At 41.8% G+C, this 20,401-nt stretch overlaps 1 protein-coding gene across 4 annotated transcripts in view; it reads right to left on the reverse strand.

The window, feature by feature from the left end:
* SH3RF1 (SH3 domain containing ring finger 1) overlaps positions 1 to 19,952 on the reverse strand; it is a 176,657-nt gene extending 156,705 nt beyond the window's left edge. For 3 of the 4 annotated variants that reach the window (XR_010120613.1, XR_008657294.2, XM_055276366.2), the window contains exons 1-2: positions 19,591 to 19,950; positions 17,552 to 18,039 (exon numbers count right to left, since the gene is read on the reverse strand). Coding sequence is in view for 2 of the 4 variants with exons in the window: in XM_055276366.2 (XP_055132341.1) it covers positions 17,552 to 17,944 (393 nt within the window). In the remaining 2 variants the exon portion in view is untranslated. Of the gene's footprint in view, positions 1 to 17,551; positions 18,040 to 19,590 lie in introns of all 4 variants that reach the window. The other variant, XM_055276367.2, reaches the window with a different exon arrangement.
* Positions 19,953 to 20,401: the final 449 nt, after the last annotated feature.

A 20,401-nucleotide genomic window follows, 5' to 3' on the forward strand; every position in this document is an offset into this window, starting at 1 on the left:
ACATGTATACACTCTGTAACACAGATTCCTCTCAGTGACTTTGTTAGTCAGAATAATTGAAGAGTATTGTTTCAAATAATCTCAGTCAAGCAGCCTTAAAATCGTGCACAAAACAAGACAACCATCCTCATCCCTTTTATTATAACTACATGAAAGTCATGTAAGAGTGAATAGTTCTTTTGTCCTTAAACAGGCTATCTGAAAAACAGAAGCATACTGTCTTTTATTGTCAATTCACGGTTCACAAAGCCTCTGAGATTGGCTTTCGTCCTTCAAAAGCTTTTAATGGACAGGTACATTTAAGCCTTATTTTACGGATTGTGAGAAATGGAATGCAATGGGAGCGGTCCCCATCTCCTTTTTATGAAAGGAGGAAGATATCAGCAATGCAGAGTGACCTCACCTATAAGGAATATCAGTGACATGGAACAAAGGTGGCTTCCTTTGTAAGGAAACTCAATCTGTTTCAGAAAACTGCTTCATTACTTTTGAATGATTTAGGGCTGCGCAGTCTACTAGAAACAATTCCATTCTTTAACCTTTATTAACAAAACTGTGATATCATTCTTCCTTCAACCATTAAAGAAAAGCCTTGCATATTCATCAATCAAAACTATATTTTATTCAGCTCACCTTTGATCATACATGTGTTTGTGCCAAGTAAGTGTATTTTTCAGTTGAAGCCTATAAAAGATAGGTGGTGTGCTTACAAGAGTGAGGACTCTGGTATGTTGTGCAGAGACTCAAGAACCACGTGAGATGCGTTAGGTAAAGGCAATTCACTCTTGTTTCAGGTTGCACTTAAGAGGGCCTGTGTTTTCACATTTTATAGCATGTTGAGTTTTCCAGCTTATGAATTGTATCACAGCTTACTTTTTCAAACAGGGATATCAATGCAAAACAGGTTCTTTGAGAACAGAATGAATTCATTCATGGCTAACCCAGATGCAACAAACAGGACACAGAGTTGCTAAAATATTACTTCTCTCTTTCAAGATTATAAAATATCTTGTTACATATTTTTCCCCAAGGTAATGTGTCAAAAATTTACTTTCTGGAGTCAGATATACAATATTCCATAGGATCAGCTCTTAAAATGTTTTCATGACCATTGAAAAGGGCTATGAAAATTGCTACTATTCTCATTCTAAAGCTACTGATAGATAAGACAGTTGTGATCTAATAACTCTCTACCATCTGGCACCTGGGTACCAATAATTAGCACCTCTGCCTGATTGCCAGGTAACAGTCAACTGACCAGGAAAGTTGGTTTTAAGTATCAAACTGTGAATCAATTTTTGCCTCAATCTATCTTTAACCAACCTATTCTATTTTTTGGCTTAATATCCCAGTATGTCTAGTAATGCTGCCAAGAAACGATGACCTTCAGTTCAGGGACAGAGAATAAATACGTGCTGATGGACTGATGTATTCATAAGCAAAACACAGGCTCTTTTTTCATACATTCTAAATTTCAACATATATCGCTGAACATAAGGCATGTTAAATAAATCCTAAACTGGCAACAACCCACAGTAACAGGCAGGATGGGTGGATTATAGCAAAGGGGAAGTTAAACAAAAATATGACTCTAGCTAGTTGTTAATGATAAACACCCTCTGCCCAAATACTGACCTGATACCATGAAACCGATGGAGAAAAAAGCCCTAGGGGTGGGAGGTGGGGGCGACTGAGAAATTTACATATCAAGTTAATGTGAAAAATAAACTTGCCTCTCAAGGAAAAGTTTGGATCACAAAGAAGGAACTTAAATAAACCTAGTAACACATGAGAATTTACATAATAAATATTCACATAGAATTCCCACTTCTTACACACAAAGCTCTTCATTCATAGCATACCTAGAAACCACAGCGTGGCACATTTCTAAAGTTACCAAGGCTTCCTAGCATGTTGCTCCTCAAAATCTGCCATTCTTTTTAATCCATAAGGAAATGTTAGGTAGACCTAGTGTTACTTATTTGTAGGTATCAGATAGCTTAGTCTCCTGAGAGAAGTAATAACTCAAGGTACTTCCATGTATATAGTTAAATTGTTGATACATTAACAATCACAGAGAATCCAGCCTTGCAGCTTTCTGAGCTAGAGAGCCCATGGGCTTTTGTCATGTTTCATATCACAGCTGGCTGGCTTATGATTTGAGACTTGGAAAGGATCCCTTGGGACTAATTTATTCTTCTAACTGCCCTTTTCTTCCCTCTTTCCGCTTCATTCTCAAGAATTTTAATTTAATTTTGAATGTGCATGTTGCCTCTTATAGGATTTAAAATGTAGAGGTGCTATTGCTAACCACATTACCTGTGCTTCCTACCATCCACAGGATTACCTACCTCTGGAATTACTTAGTATACAGATGATCTGCATCAAAAGAAGCCATTATACATGTAACATTTTGCATTCTAAAAGATTTGCAAGCAGAGAAATTATAAGGTGTTTGGTAAAGATCAACATGACAGTTGGACAGCCAATTCCTATTAGATCAATTTCATTTTCCTCTATGTCAGAATGATGTGCCTGGGGGATAGGAGATAACATATCACATATTTTAACTTCCATAAGGCTTTTGACTCAACTCAGCAGAACACTCTTTCTAATAAACTATGAAAACATGATTTCTAGACCACCATGGTGGGTGCAACCAAAATGTTTTAAGGGCTGCTCTCAAGAGAATTTGTTATTCAATATCCAATTACAGTCAAGTTTCATAAGGGTTTACCTAGCCTTTGAGTACTACGTCATTGCTGACTTAAATAGTGGGAAAATGAATGTGATTAAGCTTGCCAAAATATACGTGTGGTTAGACACTCAAACTTACAAGGATGTGAATGTGTTCTGATGGACCTTGGAATTCTGGAATGTGAGTAGTCATCTATCAGTTCCATCAAGAAGTATTTACTGAACTGACCTTCTACTACCTTTTCCATAGTCATGAACAGAAAAGAGGTATAAAATTCAAAAGAGCTCCTGATCTCAAGTTCCTTATAACTTGGTACAGGAGACAACACTAAAGCCCAATTAATTAGAGAACAATACCAGATGGGGGCAGAGAATATTCAAAATAAATGTAATTTAAAAAGTATATATGTGTTTAAGATCAGGTATCCATATGATCACAAATATGTATTAAAGCAATTGCATTTTGGATTGGCATTTTTCAATTCCTGTTGATAGTAGCCAATTGCTGACACTACCATAATGATTACAGGAACAAGTTTAATCCGGAGGGTAGTAAAAACTAACCACTCAAGAGATGGGGGAAACTGAATTTATCTAAGGAAAAGAGAAAATCTGACATCTAGGCAAAGCATGAACCAGCAACGTAGTGAGTTATTTTTAAAGGTACATAACATGAGGATGTAAAAACAAGGAGCAGGAGGGTCCCATGACAGCCCTTCCACAACTCGAAGCCCCATTCAGAATTTTGTCACCACACTAAGAGCTCTTCTGGACCTGAACCAAGCACAGCAAGCAGGGGTTGGACAGCACCCAAAGGAGAGTGACTAAAATGATTAAAATGTTAGGAAATGGGTCCTATGAGGACATGTAAAGGAAACTCGGTTATTCAGCCCAGATAAAAAGAGAGGAGGTCAGGGCTGCACTATAGCCTGCAAGGTCAGGAAGAAGAGGTACAGGGGAGCACTTCTTTTCCATTAAGGATGGGATGAGCGAAATGAGAGTACATTGCAAGGACAGGAATTTATATTTTAACAGAAAAAAAGAACCTCCCGGCTAGGAAGATAGTAAGGCACTGGAATAAGTTTGTATCAACAAGCTTTTGAAACATCCTTTTGAAGAGACTTTCTAAAAACACAGTAGATGACCATTTTCATAAAATGTTCACCCAGTGTCCTTTCTTACCCTATAAAATCAGTACGTGAATATTTTAACTATAAATAGAAACTCCATTAAAAAATATATAAACATTGAAATTTGAAGCATAGCAAGACTCTTCACTGTTGCAGCATTTGCAAAATGCATCAGAAAAGTATATAAATGCATTTGTTTATATCTGTTTATATATGTCACAATTTTTTAAAAGGGAAATCAGCTGCTCTAGATATGAGCTATTAAAAAATAACCAAAACATGGAAAAACTGACCAGTAATAACTACTTAAGCCATAATCTTAATGGTATGGAAGTGAGGGAAAGGGTGGGCAAGGTTGGGAAGGGTAAGCAAAACTCAGCCACAAAGGAATAAAACACTACACACATGTGCATATGCATGGATACACACACACACACACACACAGTCCAGATAGATCCACCCGTCCATCCATCCATCCATCCAACAGCGCATTAAAACATCCACGTTTTAATAATGGGCATAATAATCTTTCCTAACATTACTTTTTTTTTCCTTTTGGAGTCAAGAGTCTCGTTCTGTTGCCCAGGCTAGAGTGCAGTGGCGTGATCATGGCTCACTGCAGCCTCGACCTCCCGGATTCAAGCGTTCCTCCCCCCTCAGCTTCTGAAGTTGCTGAGAGAGCAGGCGCAAGCCACCATGCCCAGCTCATTTTTTGTTTTTGGTAGAGATGGGGTTTCGCTATGTTGCCCAGGCTGGTCTCAAATTCCTGGGCTCAAGCAATCCTCCCGCCTCAGCCATCCAAAGTTCTGAGACTATAGGCGTGAGTCACCATGCCTGGTCTCCTTAAATTTTAAAAATTAGGACTGCACTACAAAGCACATCTAGTTCCATTACAGAAAGTCTTAGGAGTCTAAGTCTTCAGTATTATGCTAAAGAAATAACTAAATTGAATTTTTTTAAATTACTTGAGCTATTATTTTCCCCAATCACAGGGAAGGAGACAGAGAAGGAAGGAAGGGAGGGAGGCAGGAAGGGAAAGAGAAAGGGAGGAAGGGAGGAAGAAAAGGAGGAAGTGAGGGAGGAAGGAAGGGAGGGAGAAATAGAGGGAAGGAGGGAGGGAGGGAGGGACAATGAAAACAGTCACAGACGTCTAACACACTATAATGAATTCCGCTGGCTGGATATCTTATCACAGGATAAGAGAACAGGAAGAGATACTATAGATAATGTTGCTCACCATTTCCTTTTACAGATGAGGCCCAGAGAAGCTGACTGACTCAACCAGTGTCACACTATAGTTGTAAAACCAGAACTATCTTCTGTAGTCACTAATTTATGAACAGTTTGGGTATCTGAAGTTTAAGCCAGCTGTTTAAAACAGAACAAAATGTTCTATGGTATTAACATATAAGTGTTAATTAATTAAATTACCAGACTACATACACTCCAATAGTCTGTTTTGTTTGTTTCTTTCCTTCTTTCTTTGTTTTAGAGACACGGTCTCATTCTGTCACCCAGGCTGGAGTGCAGTGACAAGATCACAGCTCACTGCAGCCTCAAACTCCTGGGCTCAAGTGATCCTCCAGCCTCGGCCTCCTGAGGAGGTGGGACTACAGGTGCATGCCACCATGCCCAGCTAACTAAAAAAAAAAAAAAATTAGAAGGGGGATGGGGGTCCCACTATGTTGCTCAGGCTGGTCTCAAACTCCTGGCCACAACTGATCCTCCCACCTTGGCCTCCCAAAGCACTGGGATTACAGATGTGAGCCAATCCACTTGCCCCGGAGTTTATTTTACAATATAACTGTGATATGGTATTAAAAGTTCTAATTTCTAGAAAGGGAAAACTGAAGATACTAATGTTTATTAAGCATGTACTAGGTCTTGGGCATTTGAGATTCCTTATCTCATGTAATCCTCGCAAACTTGGAAAGCAGCTCTTCATCATTCTACAAATGAAGAAATTCGGTAAGGAAGTAACTTGCCCAAGAGCCACACAGATAACAAGGAACAGAGGAAGTTCTGCTTGATAATAAATCTCCTGCTTTTCCTACTACCAGACATTTTCTGTCCAGCAGGAATCTCAGAGCACACAAAAAGGAACATTCAAAGGAAGAAATTAATTCCTCTGCATTTCCTCTGAACACTTTTGAAAAGTTCTGTATTCTCTGGCATCTCCCCTATGCTTAATGAATCCTGTTTTCTATATCCTGTGCTCATTCACACTGCTCTCAGCTAGGATAAACTTATGGCCCTGTTCACCCCAGACAGTCCTGACTTACTCTTGTTGACTCTGCAAAATTATCAACAACATCCTTTTCACTCTCAAAAATGTCCCAAGGTAGAGGATAAACTACATGGTCACTCTGCCTAAACCCCTCACTACAGCTTCCCCCATCCAGGCTTGCCTGACCTCAAAGAAGCTCAGTTACCTGCCTCCCCGCTCTTTCAGCATAATAAATGCCCTATCCATCAAAGTAGGGGTTCTCACGTCAGTAACAACTGAGAAAAGAAATATGGTTAGGTAATTCTAAATATGGTTCTAAAGTGCAGGACATTTTAATATGCAGATAATCTCTAATTATTGGAATTTCAAGCAGTGTAACATCTTTAGATGAAGATAATAATCTGGCAGAACAGAGGTGGATAATTCTAGCAGATGAGATCTAGCAAGCAAATCAGCCCCATTTAGACCTTAATCCAAAGTCGGGCTCCCTAAACTGTCCTTGCTCTTCTGCTCTACCTCACTTCTAAATCTACCAGTTCATCTGAAGGCTCCTGTGGCAGGCCCGGTGTGGGCTTCTAAGGGAACATTAAAGGCAGATTACTGGTGTCAATGGGCAAATGTGAGAGCCACATGTCACCTCAATGCACCAAGATCATATCCAGGTGCCAATCTGAGTTTGTTCTAAATGTTCAATATCAAAGTTGGCTTTTGCTAGGGTAATTATTTTTTAAATTTCAGGGCTACAAAAGAACTCAGATATCAGAAAAGCCTCATTTTATAAAAGAGAAAACTATGTCCTACAGAAGAGAAAACACTGGCCTCAAATCACATAGCCAGGACTAGAAAGTAGGTCTCCTCATTCTTTCCACCATATAGGTGATTCTCAGCTTCCATACATCATATATTTTCATGCTTCATATATGGAGACCCAATACTTTTCTGCTGCCAGATTTGAACTGTCTTGGAACAGCTGCTATGTAAACATTTCAAGCTGTCACACTTTGGGGCCTTTAACCAACACTTCAGCTTCAGCAACATCCCAGGCTTTGTACAACAGTGTTAACAATTCCAGTGTCTTCTTAATATTTCAGACTTGTTTTACAAAAATGAGTAGAGAAAAGAAAAATAAAAGTGCTACTATAGTACAGTTAAGACAGGAATGAAAATAATAAGATCTACCAAAAATGGCAAAAATATTTAGCCTCATAGACTTCAACTGTGGCAGAAAAAAAGCATATGAAATGCTGAAAAATAATTCATCACTGTGCATAAAACACAAGTTCAATAATGGGGAAAAAACTGTTCAAAGATTTTGAAAAAAACTGAAATAATAGAGATTAGTAAACTAAATGTCACTCTGGATAAGGTGGGCAAATGAAAACTTAAGGTTTGAAATCTAGTTTTATTAAATAATGTTTATTCTATGTGTTTAATGTTTTTAAAAACTTTTAAAGTTTTTTAAGGATATTTAAAAACTAAGCAGTTGTATAATTAGGAATGTAAGAATATTTTTTAGCTCTACAAGAATTGAATCTCCTTATAACATATCTAATGTTCAGCTTTTCAACATTACTGCTCACGTTTCCAGGAACCTTATACAAATGCTAGGGATATTTGTATCCCACACTGACACTCTTACTTACATTGCTACTGTATTATTTTGGGGGTACTTCACATAAATTAAAACTAGATATGAAGCATCCTATAGCTAACTTTAGCTTGCTTTCTGTATAAATGTTCATTGCCTGGGACCACTCATTACATATTAAAATAATGAAAATTCACTCCTGTTCATTCATTCCTGAATTGATAAGCAGGGAAACTATAGTGTTTCAAAAGGATTTTTTCTGGCAAAATAATAATAATAATAATAATTTCCTTAATCCTTAAGGAATTTATTTCCTTAGGCTAACAGAAAAATGTTCAACATTGACAGCCCTTGCCTTTCTGCACTATGTAACTTAAAAATTCATTTGCACATTCTCCTACTGCTCACTTTTTTCATGTTTCACAACACAAATAATCTACTATTTAACTGCTCTGTCAGCCATCTGAAATGGCACCTCCATTCCCTTCCCAGCTACCCCGAAAGAGCCCACTCACACATCTATCTTTAAAATGGCTGTGTTTACAGCCACCCATATGTCACCACTCATGAAGCAACTGCTACCATCCTCTTGACTAGGCATTGGCAGACATATACGCGACGAAAGGATTGCAGAGCCATGAAAAAGGGTGCCTGGGGCTCTGAAATTTTCTTTTTAAGGTTACTACCTTCAGAAGAAACTAAAAATTAAAATTTGTAAAAGAGCAGAAGATACATGTACTCTTTATAATAAAAGCTTTGGGAGGGTGAGGGAGTTGAAGTTTCTAAATGAGGGCGCCTTACCAGCAAGGCAGCCTCCACACATAATATTTCCATCATAGGTACACCTCACTATACTATGTTGCTATGTAAATGAGGCTTGCCTGCTATCTGAGTTCCTCACTATCCATACTATGTCGCTATGTGTAGTATTTCTATCACAAATACATCTCACTATAATATTTGTGCTAGGTTGCTACAGGATTGTGGATCCTTAGGAAGAATCCTGCCACAGCATGAACTACAAAGTCATTTGCCTTTTGACCTTAAATTTTTACAGTCTTTTTACATATTGTCTTGGGTTTGCTTAAACTACATTAAGCAATATACTAGAGAGGGGATAGATTAATAAATGGAGTGAGCATCTGACCAGAGTGGAAAAAGGCAGGCATTCTTCCCAACAGAGTGAGTTAAGGAACGGAGGTGTGCAAAGGAGAGCTGGGGGCTCGTGGAATGCTGAGAAAAGACCACAGGCAACAGAAAAATAGTCAGGGGCTTGAACTGACATACTGCCCCTACTCACATGCCTTTTTTGAGCCTCTGATTCTATTCTTTCGCTTTTCTGAGACCAGAGACTAATTATGGGGCAAAACAAAGCATTCTGAGAAGACAACCCAGAGAAGCAGTTTTAGGAAGGCAATGGAGAAGGAATGCTTTCCTGCTCCCCCTGTCTGTTCTACCGTCTCCCCACTGTGCCTCTTTTAGCCACTTGGAAAGAACAGACCACAGTTGCAGGCCAGGGCAGTGCAAGGAGCTGCAAGGCAGAGAAGTTAACACTCGACACAGGTTCTATAGCAGCTGATGCAAAAGCCAGGGATGAAGTGCTAAAGCCAGAGAGCCAGGGTAGAGGTGGAACTTTTCAAAGAACCTCAAGAACAAGACGGACCTCCAGCTAAAACAAAACTAGATTTTATCTCTTTCCTCCCTTTCACTTGGATTTTCCTTTTCCCTGCCCAGCCAGCAATAACAGAATAATTTCTCTCTTTCAGTCACCCAAAAGAGAAATACAAATAAATAAATAAGGACTGGAGCAATAGTGATAATAAATGAAGGAAACTGGGACAGGTAGGGGATCGGGGTTGCCAAAGAGATCTCCATCAGGCTACTTTTCACACACGGGAAACCAACATAACTGAGTTCATGTCTGTATTTTATGTAGCTCTACAGCCAAACACTACATCCACTTTATAATCTTTTCTGTATCTTTTCAGTAACTTTGATTTTCATCATCCCAAATAGAAATGAAATTAAATATACAGCTAAGGATCCCTAGAGAGGCTGGTACTCACTTCACTCACTTATTCACTCATTTATTCAACAAACCTCTTGTGAGTGTGTACTCTGTGCCAGACACTACAAAGGGCTCTCAGAAGTCAAAGATGAACCAAACTCAGACCCCTCACCACCCCCATTCCCACAACCACTCTGCATGGAGCTTAGGTACCTATGGCTCCGCATCTTTGAGCTGAAGAAATGAAGCCCAGAGAAATCCCACAGCCAGCCCATGGCAGTGTTGGAACCAGAGGCCACCACTTCTGACCTCCAAACCACACTCTTCCCCGTACATCAAGCTAAGGAGAGTCTGCTTTCCTGGTCCACTGTCATTGTAAAGGAGCTTTATTTGTCCTCTTTTTGTCAAAACATAATAGGAAGCAAGGACAGTGAGGAAAGAATAACCTCTGCCAGTTGCAACTGAGAAAAGATTCCCCTGCTAAATGCAACATGAGGTCCCAGGGAAAATGTTTGTCACTTAAGTCAACTGCAGGTAAGGGAAGGAAGCATTTGGGATCAGAAATTGGACAAGTTATTTAAAGTCTTTCAGCCACCCCTCCTGCATCCATGAAATAAGAATAATAATGTATAGTGAGCCGTAAACACACCAACTGCACTCCAACCTGGGCAGGAGTGAGACCGTCTCAAAAAAAAAAAAGAACACATAATAGCTTCTTATAGATCAATGTGAGTAGATATGGAAGCTATCCAACTTTTATCATTAAATTAAAAACCTCAAATTGCAGAACTGCATATACAATGTGATTCCATTTCTATTCAATTTCTTGTCTGAAAGAAAACACAAAAAAACCTCGTGACAGTGGTTACCCCTAGAGATTAGGAACAGAGGAGCAGAGATATTAGAAACCTTGATTTTCTCCTTTACATCGTCTTCTACTATTACATTTCTTACCATGAGCATGTATTATTTTAAATTTTTAAAATAGAATACTTATAGTATTTTTCTTACAGAGTATTTTTTAAACAGAAAGAAAAATGCTATGAGAAAAATACTACCAAGAAAAATTCTATGAGTAAAAATACTGTGAGAAAAATACTATGAAAAATTCAATGAATGGTACACATAATTAGTACACTTTTCTATATGTATATTATACATCAATAAAGAGTTTTTTCAAAAACTGGAGTAGGTCTATGTGCTTAAACATGAAAAGATTTCATAGATATAGTAAATGAATTAGCAAATCATTGAATATCCAGAGCATGAAATTCTAGTTCTACAAAAAATAAAGAAACTATATGCATACACATATAAATACATATGAAAAGAACTGCAAGTATATACACACTTAATAACATATTCTTCTATATTGTTGAATTTTTTTTACAACCAGAATGCTTTTACATACATTTTGAAATCTACATTCTTTTTCACTTTTAAAATGATAACACTTAGGCTGGGTGCCGTGGCTCACGCCTGTAATCCCAGCACTTTGGGAGGCTAAGGTGGGTGGATCACTTGAGGTCAGGAGTTGGAGACCAGCCCGGCCAACATGGCGAAACCCCACCTCTACCAAAAGTACAAAAATTAGCCAGTCATGGTGGTAGGCACCTGTAATCCCAGCTACTTGAGAGGCTGAGGTGGGAGAATGGCTTGAACCCAGGAGGCGGAGGTTGCAGTGAGCCTGGTTGCAGAGTGAGACTCCATCTCAAAAAAATAAATAAATAAAATAACACTTGACCCCAGAAAGCTGTTGTGAGGTTTACATGATTATGGTTACATGACACTTTATGTGATATAAAAAAGAATCATTACTTTTTAAAAAAAATTATCAATTAGTATGCACCACAGACCCCCTTTCCCATACCTGCCTTCTACCCCATTCAAGATCTCATCTCTGAGCCTCACCATCAAGCCTAGCTCAGGAATGAAGTAAAGGTCAGGGATGGGGCAGACATGAAGCCTGGAGTAAGGATCAAGGATGGATAAAATAAGAGGTCAAGAATGCAACAAACATGGTTTAGCCAAAACAAACAAGCCAACAAACAAAACCCACCTTTTCCATTTCAGTTCAATCACTCTGAAACACACAGAAACATTTCCCTCATCCAAACCACCACATTAAATGTCTTGCTTGGGTCCGGTATAAGTTAATACACATCCTCATCCCCATCTGTGCGGAGACAACAATTCCTTTGTCAGTCAGTGTTTGCAGTGAACCTTACACGCCAGGGGAGCATGTCCCAACCACTCTGGTCCACACTTGGTATTCTTTGACCATGCACTTAATCCAAGGACCACAAACTACAAAAAAGAACCCCATCATAGATAGAGACTTATTCTATATCTTATCCCACCCCCGATGCTTCACTATCTGCTGCCTTATTTGTTGTTTCTTGTGTGTGTTACCTCCCCCAAATGTAAACTTTTTCAAAGAAACATGCATTAATGTCATCTTTGACCTAGTATAGATTATTGAACATAACTGGACCTGAAAGAAGCTCACTACAGGTGCTTGTTCATAGATGGATGTCAAAGATGTCCCATGGCACAGTTCACAGCTGGCAGTTGCTTTCCACACCAAACATGGAGCAACTCAGTTGTCCTAACTTTCTCTCACTACTTCCTTCAATTCTTTCTGCCAATGCCATTCATTGGAATAAAGCCTGGAATGCCTTACTAGGGTGCTACTTAGTTCTGGAAAGCACCAAGTAAGGATCTGTATCTGGTTTGTCCATCATTACCTATCCCTTGAGTAATGCCTTAGGTACTATTGGGTCCTGGAAAGCACTCTCTCCAGACTCCAGCTACAGATCAATCCAACTTGTCAGAGATAAGAAAGTAGTAGTTTTCCCCTCTCAATGTTTCCTTCATTTCCTCCAGAACTTTCTGTGCATCTGGTACATTGTCACATAAACTTCAACTTCCTTATAACATGCCTGTATATTTTACGAAATTATGCCAGGCAATGTGGGTAGTTGAGGGGGTAGGGAGGGGCTGAACAACTTCTCAAAGGTATTCCACGACAGAACACAGAAGGCTGGACCACTGCCAGTTTCTGGGGAAACCAGGACTGAAGGGATTGGCAGTGGACCAAGAGGCCACTCAAGGGGCTGACCTTTAGGAGTATGTCTACAGTCAGAGTACAGGTCGGCTAGGGCTACCACATCCAAGTGCACAGATTGGGTGGCTTAAACAACAAAAATGTATTTCCTCACTGTTTTGGAGGCTGGAAGTTCAAGATCAAGGTGTCAGTGGGGTTGGCTTCCTTTGAAGGCAACTCTCCTTGGTTGGTAAGTGGCATCTTCTCCATGTGTCTTCACATGGTCTTCCCTGTGTGTCTGTATCCTCATCTGCTCTTCTTATAAGAACACCGGTCTTACTGGATTAGGGCCCATGCATGTGACCTCATGTTACCTTAATCCCCTCTTTAAAGGTCCTATCCCCAAATATGGCCACATTGTGAGGTACTAGGAGTTACAACTTCAACGTAGCAATGTGGGGGGACATAATTCAGCCCCTAACAGTCAGCAGTAGGGAAAGAGGGAGAAAGGAGGTATGACTGTGCTATGGAGAAATGAAGGCAGACACAGCATTCACAGGGGAAGATAAATTTCATCTGTGTTCCCTCATATCTAGAATTCCCTACCTTTCTTTCCCGGTCTCTCCATTCTTGACACAAGCTCCAGTCCCATATCTGTTCTGCAGCCCTGCTAATCGTCTCAGTCCCAATGGTCCCTCTTTCTTATCCCAAACGCAGAGCACTTCCTATCTATCCTACCCATCTGACCCTTCACCCTACGTGGTCCTCGGGGCAGTTCCTGATGCCGTCTACATTATCAAATTTGAGGCCTCATCTTACACCGTCCCTGTGGCTTGCCTAGTTCACACTTACCTTCTGTCAGTTCTTCCTAGGAGGCATACCCCTTCCTGTGTAGGTCAGTGCCTTTGAAATATTCTTCCCCTCTGCTCCTTCCCTGTCCAGCCCCCATTCCCTAATTAATATCATTTCACCCTTTAGACCTCAGCTCAGATGCCTCTTCCTCAGGAAGCTTTCGAAGATCACACAAACAATTCACCCTCACACTAAATGCAGGTCTTTCTTCTATCCTCTCCCCTGGCTTTGTGTCTTAGAACTTACTTAATTACAGGCCTGCATTTTTATTATTTTATTAATGTGTCTCTCCCACGAGATGGACTATACATTCAAAACCTAATGTGTCTCTCCCACAAGATGGACTACACATTCAAAAGCTAAGAATGGTGTGTCTACCATTACCTATCCAGCAGCTAGTGTAGTGCCTAGCACCTAATGAGTGCTTAAGAAGTATTTATTAAATAAAGCAACGAAGAAACTAAGTATAAAGTAGTATAAATCAGGGGGTCTCACGTGATCTACTTTTTGGATGAATAAATTTGCTGTGAAGTAGAGGCATCATGAAATCATTAAGTAATGATATCTAAACAGAAACATGCACAGATATTAAGAGAACTTAATGTTAAGAGATACTAAGAGAACTTAAAAGAATTTTTTTTTTTTTTTTTTTTGAGATGGAGTTTCGCTCTTTTTGGCCAGACTGGAGTGCAAGGGTGCGATCTCGACTCACTGTAACCTCTGCCTCCTGAGTTCAAGCGATTCTCCAGCCTCGGCCTCCCCAGTAGCTGGGGTTATAGGCATGCGCCACCACACCCGGCTAATTTTGTATTTTTAGTAGAGATGGGGTTTCACCATGTTGGCCACGGTGGTCTGGAACTCCTGACCTCAAGTGATCCACCCACCTCCTCGGCCTCTCAAACTGTTGGGATTATAGGCGTGAGCTACCACACCTGGCCAGCTTAAGAGAATATTAAAGAGAAGTTAATATCTATGCATGTGTCTGTTTAGATATCATTACTTAATGATTCCTTAAATCACTGGAACTGTGCATAGAAAGCAGAAACTATTAGGTCTAAATTCTATAGGAACTACTTAAAAACCACGCTTTCCTTTATCTAATTTATATATATGCATTTTAACTTCTGCAGCTACACTGCTTAGGCCATTGACAGGTATCAGCAGTGTCCCTCTCCCTATGGCTCATTCCACTGCTTTACTTTGGCCTAAAACCAACAGGAATTCTTTACTTAGAGGTAAAAAACTGACAGATTCCCATGGTGATTCCAATCCCACACTCTCCTTTTCTCCTTCAAATTAGGCAGGAAACACTAAAATTTTGGGAACAAGATGTGCGTCACACAATGGAAATGTTCAAATCTGTTGATAATATTCAATATACTTTGGCTAAATGCATGAGAAAGCCACATGGTCACAGCCTAACCGAACAGAGCATAACTAATAAACTGAAGCAACATTCCACGTTATCACTTTCAGCTTTGCACAACATATGGAAACAGGCTCACTGCACCGCTTGGTTGTGTCAGAACACTTAAGGGAGGAGGATGCACATTTGGGATTTATTACAGTCACTCACCTAAGGGAAGTGTCCAAAGAAGTGCCTTACAATATCCATGTGGCTTCATGTTACAGAATTCTTACTCTTAAAAGGAGTCTTTTCTGGAAATGTATTGATCTTTCAGGTGTTTGAACTACATGTATGGCCCTGACTGTTCTGAATATTTGAAAGCAAAAGGTACTAGTAACTTATTGAGAAACCTTTTTTTAAAAAAAGTCGGGGCGGGGGGGCAGGGGATGGGGGAGGGGTAACAGAGGGAGGGGTCTTGCTATGTTGTCTAAGCTAGACTTGAACTCCTGGGCTCAAGTGATCCTCCCGCCCCAGCCTCAAGTGATCCTCCCGCCCCAGCCTCTGGAGTAGCTAGGACTACAGATGCAAGTAGCTAGGGGCTAGAGGCGAGTGCCACAGTACCTGGCTCGAAAAACTATTTTAAACGAGAAGAAAGGCTGTTCTTTTTCTAAGTATTGCATCAATTGCATCAACTCAGACTACTGAATAGGTTTGTTTTTGTCCTCCATCCTCCCCTAGCAAAGTAACAGACATATTTCCTGTTCCATCCACCTCAACTATTTTATCCCAGTTATAAGGCTCAAGTTTAGTTGAGTTTCTTGGCAAGTAATTTTTCTCATGCTAAAGAATAAACATGAAGTAAATTAGGAAAAGCATATAAACCAGAAAAATAATACTAACATGATCAAAATCTCCAAATAATTTACCTAATAAGTTCAATTTTGGGAACTTAGCAGTTCAGATAAATGAGAATTACATAGTCAATTTCTATGTTAACAAGAAAACTTAAAATTCAAAAGACATTAAGTTGAGTGTTTGAGCCTCTCCTTAAATTCCTCTTTATCAGTGAACAAACATTCAATGCATTCCTCACAACAGGTAAGGCAGGGTCAACAACTAAGATACAGTATTCCAGGAAGCCATGCCTTCCCTAGTCTAATTAACAGGGAAACAAAACTTTTCCAAAGATGCAAATCTACACCTTTATTAAGCTAAACAGACCTACATCAGGTGTCTCAGAAATTACCAACTTGATCACTGGTTCTGGGATTAAAATATTCAAGTCCAAATAAGTAAACTCCATAAAATAAAGGAAATCTAAGAAAAGCACTGTAAGCAGATCAGTTTCACAACATGTGGGCTCCAAATAAGGAAAAGAAAACCTCCCTATCCCAAAGTTCTCACTATCTTTAAATAAATAAATATGTCAAAAGAAACCTGACAGCCTTAATGATGAAACTGTTTTCTGATCAGGTTTTCTAGTGATTAAAATGGTCTATATACTTAAATACTTCCTATCATTTACAAAAGATGAGCCTGAGAAAGAAGTAGTAAAACTATTCTGTTAAAACTGCCTGGTATCCACATCTGTGAATTATGGGATCTAATGCCATCCCAATGAGCAGTTCCTGTACTAAATGAAAGATGTCACTTTTGAGTGCTTACTGAGGACATTTGAAAAAAATATTCTCATCTAGATTAATTGTTCTTTAAAAGCAGATTTTACCAGTTAGGCCAATAATTTAGAATTCCTTCTTCTTACAAAAATGAAGTTGTTTTAATTACTGATGCTCTTGACTACTTTTTATTTTTGCAAAAATGAGAAAGCACATTTTATCAGGTATCCATCACCTGCAACATAATTTATATTTATTAGAAATACCTATATTTCTAATAAATATAGATTATTTATATATATTTCTAATAAATACAGAAATTTTGTGTGACAGTTGTGGTAGCTGTCCAAATAATTAGCTTCATCTAAAATTATTTCAGCCCAAACTCAAATCCCAAGAAAAATCATTTTGATGGAAATACTTCATTTCATTCACTATAAAGCCCAACATAAAGCTAGATGTTTTAGTGTAGTCCTAAGTGACATTTTGTTGCTACAGCAACGAAACTCTGCTACCTGTAGCCATGATTTGTTAAGAATTCCACCAACGAGTAAATTCTGTGCTGTGTATTCATAAAACCAACAGATGCTAAGCAACATAAAAATTAAGGCTTGATTTCCTATTTATGATTTACCCACACACATATTTATAACATATATACTACATATGTACTACATACATGTAATTATGACTCTCAGCCCCATCAAAATGATAAAATACCACATTTCCATTTTAAAACGCGCACAGAACAAAAGCTGGTTTAGATTTCATTCACTAATTGCTACTTGTTGCCCAAAATTTATCTTAAAAGATAACAGAGACTATCTAGAGATAATTTTCAAAACAATAAAATTTATTATTTATATCCAATCTCATTCCAAGATGGGGGAAAAAAATATTCAGAGGTATAATCTATCTGTTTCAGTATGTGTGGTTTCCTAAGCAATGAGTTGACTTCGAAAACACCAAGCTAAAGAATAAAGAAAAAATGTGGACATCACCACCTTTATTCACCAAACTACCTCTGTAGGCTACTTACCCTCACTGGGGGGCTCCAGGCTTGCACCCGAGGCTGCTGTCCACCCTGGGAGCTCTGCAGATCTTTTGAGCTACAATTAGCCACAGTGCTGCTCTGAGACCTCAATGCGTTTGTGCAGTTGGTCCCACTTCCCCCACCAGGACCAGGTTTCCAAGGCCTCTGTTTGATGCCATCCAGAAGTCTGACCAGCAAGATGTTACTGGGAAGCTCCTCGACACCCGAGCCAACGAGAGTCCTGCACTCGGGACATCTGAGTTCATTTCGAGAACCTACGATCCCCAGCAAACATCGCTTGCAAAACGTATGCTGGCAAGGCAAGACCTTCGCAGAAGCATCAAGGCGCTCTAGACACACAGGACACTCCAAAAGATCCAACAAGGCTGATTCATCCATCTTTATCTACTTTACTGAGAAAAAAGCTTCAGAAATGTTCATAGTTGTGTGCATCCCTTAAAATGACTCATGTAACATCCATTTCAGACTTTGCTCTAGAGTCATGGGGAAAAAGGGGAAAAGAGAACATGAGTGTTGTTATCTAGGGAAAAAGTTCACAAAGGAGCCAAGAATCAAAAAGTAGCCAAAAGTACACTATTCCCTGTCTGAATAGTGTAGCTTTGCTCTGGAATGTGGGTTCCTAAACTCCAAAGTCAACAACTGAAAACAAAACAGGCTTTCTAAACAACGCAAAATTAACCCCTAAAGATATCTAGGGATTCACCGGGCAAAAACAAGACAGAGTATTATACATAATTCCCGCAGAAGGATTTATGAAGTGCAATAAGGAACATAATTTCTTAAGCTCTGAAAGTGATATCAGCTGCCTTAATAAAGTCTTCAACTCATAGGAGACGCTGACAGAGGCCATTGAAAGTTTCCTCTACCTGAAATTTACTTTTAAATCCAACTAAATTCCCTTTTTTAAGCCACTTTAGCGTTTAAGAAACCATGCCTCATGTGATCGCTCGTGGTAAATGATCCCAATATTAAATACATATGTTTCTTCGCTGTTCTTAAAAATAGAACTGTTTAATCTTGCCCAACCAAAAAGAGCTGAAGGTTGACAACTCTAAAAGACACAGATTTGCTTGAAAGCAGCTGAAACAGAAAAGCGCCCTTCAGGGCAGTAGTTGATAAACTCTGAAACACATTTCTGAACGGCCTGTCCTAATCCCATTCAGAAAGCTGGCAAAATTATCACCAAAAGAATTCGACAATGGAATGTTGGACTGGAAACTGTGGGCATATGAAAATGAGGCCATTCAGGAAAAAGCAAGCCACTTACTGCGCCGCTCTCCCCCCACCGCCAAAATAAATGTAAATGTGAATGCCCAAGAGAAAGGGGGTAAAAAGATTTGGCTGGGAACATCAACAGCTGTTCTTGACAAAGTCGGAGCGGGGGAGCCCCAGGGCTGCGCCCCCGCTCCCACGGCGCCGAGCACAGGTACTCCCGAGCCCGCAGGGAGGCGCGGCGGCCGCTCGCCGCAGACACACCCCGGGGCCAGGTGTCGGCGGCACCCGGTAGGAGCCGGTCCCGGCCTGGGGCTGCGGCCCGGCCGGTCCCGGCGTGGGGATCTCACCCTACAGCCTCCCTCATCTCCGCCTCCCTTTAGGTCAGGCCGGGGACACAAATCCCCCTACACGACTGCGGGAAGTTTTCAAGGACTTAAAAATAAATGCGCAGGCTTAAGTTGCGAAACTCAGCCCCACAGAGTGCCACGGGGAAGCAGCTTTCTAGCCCAGCCGAGATAAGGCGACAGTCCCCAGAGAGACCGCGCCATCCGGGAAGCAGGGGGTGCTGGGCTGCGCCCGGGGAGACCGCGGCACGGAGCCCTGGCAGCTTCCTGCCCGGAGAAGGCAGAGGCCGCGGGCTGCTCCGCTTCCGCAGGTCCTGATTCCCGGCCCACGGGGACCCGAGGGCGAGGGGAGGGAGAGACCGACCCAGGGCGGGGATGGGGGAATGCCGAGACCACCGCCTTCTCCGCGGCTAGGGGTCCGCCGACGCTGGGTCCCCGCCGGCCCCGGCCGGCCGCGCGCCCTACCTCGCGCCTCGGCTCCTCCTCTTTGTTCGCGGCCCCGCAGCGGCGGCGGCGGCTGATGCAGATGCGGCCCCACCGCGCTCGCCGCTCGCAGTGTCTCTGACGCCGCGGCGGCACCGGGAGACTCCTCTCTGCTGCCCCCCTCACGCGCGCACACACACCACGCCGCCGCCGCCTCCCACTTTCCCAGCCAAGGAGGGCGGAGGAAGAGGAAGAGGAGGCCGGGCCGCAGCCGGCGCCCGGGGCGCAAGGGGGCGGCCCCGCGCCACAGCGCCTTCCCCGGGAGCGGGCGCGGCACCTCTCGGAGCCGCCCGCCGCCGCGCCGGCCTCCCGCGCTGAGGTGACCTGCGCCCAGTACCCCGCCGGAGCCCGGGGGCGGGATTGGGGCGGCGGCCTGAGGGGGCGCTGCAAGAGCCTAGAGGCTGGGGAGTGGGGCCCCCGGGGGACAACGAGGGGAAGGCTCGGGAACGGACGCCTTCTCCCTGAGGAGAACGCGCCTGAAAAATGGAGCCACCGGAGGGGGAGGCGGCGGGAGTGGAGGCTGGGGGAAGCAGGAAGAAGCCCCGGTGCAGCGTCCCGCCGCGTCCTCCTCCCCACGGCGGGGCTGGGCGCCCTGGACGGACCCTTCCTCCCCAGGCTGGGCGAGTCGCGGCGCGGGAGGGGCTGGGTCCGCGGGGGCGGCGGGAGCAGCCCTGGCGGGAACCGATCCCGCTGCGCTTTGCGTCTGGTTGCCCACCCCGGACACTTACTTGGTAGCGTCGGAGCGAAGTGTTGCCCCTTAGGGCCGAGAGCGGCGTGGTGAATCGATGGGGAC

Source organism: Symphalangus syndactylus, chromosome 4 (assembly GCF_028878055.3).
Source record: "Symphalangus syndactylus isolate Jambi chromosome 4, NHGRI_mSymSyn1-v2.1_pri, whole genome shotgun sequence".
NCBI lineage: Eukaryota > Metazoa > Chordata > Mammalia > Primates > Hylobatidae > Symphalangus > Symphalangus syndactylus.